General features: G+C 36.9%; 1 protein-coding gene across 1 annotated transcript; it reads left to right on the forward strand.

The window, feature by feature from the left end:
* The first annotated feature begins 905 nt into the window (after positions 1 to 905).
* LOC108370820 (uncharacterized) lies at positions 906 to 2,493 on the forward strand. The gene has a single exon (XM_017626231.1). It carries the CDS (start codon positions 1,534 to 1,536, stop codon positions 2,023 to 2,025), a length of 492 nt encoding a protein of 163 aa, XP_017481720.1. The 5' UTR covers positions 906 to 1,533; the 3' UTR covers positions 2,026 to 2,493.
* Positions 2,494 to 3,560: the final 1,067 nt, after the last annotated feature.

Here is a 3,560-nt window from a genome sequence, read left to right on the forward strand (position 1 = left end):
CGGTTTAGAGAGCGGTCAGATATTCTCTGAGCAATTTTGATTGCACCACCATAGCATTCACGGCTCCAACAGCGGCTTGACAATAAGAATAGATTTCCATCTCCCTCACTGACCCCACAGTCTTACTTTCAAGTTTTGATCCATCCGTGAGGAAATTTAGAGATAAGAAGCTACTGGGAACAATATTGGAGGCGCGGAAACCTGTATGATCAGAAATTAAATCAAAGACCTCCAGAACTACGGAGTGAGTTAAAAAATTTTTGAGTCTGCTTTACCATGCCGTTACTTTTACAGATCTCTAAATAAGATGGTTGGGCAGTCTGTTCTTCACTTCGTTTAGGTGCCGGGGCATTGTAACATACCGGGCAACGAAAAGACAGACGAACTTGCACCCCAGGAAGGGTTTAGGCCTGCCGCTCGTTATTTCCAAGTTAATTCAATGGGATCTATCTCTTAAGCTAGCAAGTGACAGGTGGGCTAGTCTCACCACTTGCAGCAGTACGACACTTAAGTGATCGAAACGTGACGGTTTCCTCATGATGAAAAGAGGATACTTAGCCATAGATGTGGGTCTACTAACAGGCCATATTCCGGAGAGTTTAGAGGTCCCCCATACTGATTCTGCGGAAGTTGCAGCAATGAACGAGAGCCAGAAACCTTGCGGCACCTGCTTTGCAAATGCCCCGCAGTTTGTGGAAGAAGACAAAACTTCATGGGTTCAGGGGTCCGTTAAACAAAATAGGCATATAGCACTCGTTGATAATTTTCTTGCAGGGGTTGTCTGCCTTTTTTTAGTAAAGTAACAGTTTCCATTTACTGTCATGGCTGAACATACCCGTTCCCAAGTGCAAACATTTATATGCTCATTGAATTAGGTAGTCGCGAAATACTTGTAGCAGCTAATCACATTCCGCAAACGCCAAGCGCTGAAAGTTGTCGGAGAATCTGAGTTCTAAAAAAGGCGGTCGATTGTTTTGGGTAAACATGTGTAAACACACATTCTAACAAACATAAAGTACATATGTATGTACATGTGTGCGACACTCGTTTTTATTAAAATCGCTGCAACACAACAACAATTGCGGAAAGCAAGTACAACCCAGAATAGTGGATCAACCAACACAAAAGCTTGCAATCGAATAACCGCGAAATATGTATAAAACCACTTGAGAACTTGCAAACTCACTTACATACAAGTACTTACATACATAAATATGTATTTAAGTATATGCGCATACACACAATAAACTTATGACGCTGCGCTGTTTTTGCGCGTAATTGAATAAATTCTTTTGAAAATTGTCAATTAAATAAAAACCGTAGCGGTCGCCTGATGCCAGAAGCAGTCACAGTTATTGCGTATTCGTTAGCGGATCACGCACGCAGATACAACATCGTCATAGCCGCACACGCAACTGTTAGGCACAAAAAAAAAATCGAATCGAAGTTAACAAAAACGATTAAATAGTGAAAGTGTGAATAATTAAATAACAAAAACAAAAAAAAAAAAATTGCCAAAAACCAAAACAAACAATGAAAAATATTGTGTTTATTTTCGCAGCAGCGTTGCTGTGCTTCTGCGCCACCGCTGCACGCGCCGATCTACTCGATTGCAATGAGAAAATCCTACCATCTTTGTCAGATGTGCCTGTCATTGGACCAAAAGTGGCCAGCTCCGAGGACAGCGCTGAGCATCAAGTACGCGATTTCTTCAAAAACGTTGGCTGTCAAATAAAGAAAGGCGCTGCAAAGGTTTCCGAACAGGCCAAAAAGTTGGGCACCGAACTGAAGGAGGGCGCAAAGAAATTCGGTGATAAGGCGAAGGATCTAGGCTCTGATCTAAAGGATAAGTTTGGCGATTTCAAGGATAAATTTTCGAGCGATTCTGTAGAGGAGGAGCGCACATCGCATGGCCTATTGCGCAATGTGGAAATCATAAATCCAGATCTGCTGAAAGCCGAACAACAATGCGGCCATGGACACATTTTGGATGCATTGGGCAATTGCAGCAAATTGAGGAAGTGAAGTTTTGTGTAAGAGCGAAACGCGAATTTATTTAGTTCCTCAAGAGTGATGTAAATTTCCAAAGAATATGAAATTACTGTGAATTTAATGCAAGAACTAACAATTAAATTTAAATTACATACAAGTAGCTGTCAAGCTTAAAAGCTGAAAAGTTTCATTTGTGCGTAACAATTTAAATTGATATGAACTGAATACTAGCATCAGTATTTGAGCTCGTTTAGTGCCAAAAAATATTAATTGTATCTAAAAAGAAATTATTTGAAATGCATATGTATGTAAGCTTTTATTATATGTATATATGTTCAACGACTTTGTTACTTTTAAGTTTAAGATGAATTTTATATTGCTTCTAAACATAATGGATTTATCAGTTTAAATAGTTACATATGTACACATACAAAAATTTAAATTAAAGAAAACATAAAAATATATTAGCACAAGCCATCTAAATACACTGTAGACGCCAGCGCAATTAAATAGAAAGTTTTATTTCACACTCAAGGATTCATTGGGTTTATTAAGGATGGCCAACTCCAAAACTACCGTTTATTGGCATTAGTTGGGTTTAGGAATGTTAATCCCGGTATCGCGGCCTTTTAAGGGGATTGATGGCAATAATTCAAACTAATTTTCTTGACCAGTATTGGCTACATTTCTTTTTTTATTAAATAATTAATATTTGTTTATAAATGTTTAGCTCAGTGTATATTACCGTGGGCCGAAAATCCGCTTTTTTAGAATTTTGATTGGTAATAGCAAAAATATGGTTCATTATGCTCTAAAAATAATTGGTGTGAAAGATGACAAGTTTTGGTCAATATCTTAGGCTCGCCCAAGTGCATCAAAATTCAATGTGCTTGATAACATCTTCGAATTTCGTCCTTTTAACTTTATCCTTGTGAATCCAAAAAATTTTAGTTTTTTTTTAATTCTAAAGCAATTTCCTCTTGCATTTGGTACCCATATTTTCATTTTATATTCCGTTGAATTTTTTAAATAATTTTTGGAATTAATCATATCTTTGAAATTACAAAGTCCTTTAAAATAAGTCCTGACGTCAGAGAGAAAAAATTTAAGTAAGCCAATTTAAGTAAAAAGTAGGTTTCAAACCCATTTATTTGTTATTTATTTTATGGTAGGAGAGATAGGAGCAATTTTTTCGATTTAAGTTGTTAAAAAGTAATGAATGTCTAAATCCCGGGATCCCGGGACGACGTCTCGAAAATCCTGGGATCGGAAAAAGCTGATAAATTAATATCCGTAGTTGGGTTATATTGGTAGTGGAAAACCTCGAATGAATTAATATTCATTCAACCAGCCTGATTGATAAAGTTGAGTGTTTTGTGGAAACTCATATCAGAAAGTTTTTTTAATGGTAGAAAATAATAAACCAAAAATATTTAAAATAAAAAAAAAACAAGTAAGGAAGTCCAACAATAAATATCCGGCGAAGCCGAATATTAAATATACTTTTTTCACCTTTCCGAAAACTACCGTTGCATGGTAAGCAGGGGGTGTTTTACCCCTATTTCAAA

The sequence above is a fragment of the Rhagoletis zephyria genome, unplaced genomic scaffold, assembly GCF_001687245.7.
Source record: "Rhagoletis zephyria isolate East Lansing unplaced genomic scaffold, Rhagoletis_zephyria_1.1 Rzeph_scaffold_04494, whole genome shotgun sequence".
NCBI lineage: Eukaryota > Metazoa > Arthropoda > Insecta > Diptera > Tephritidae > Rhagoletis > Rhagoletis zephyria.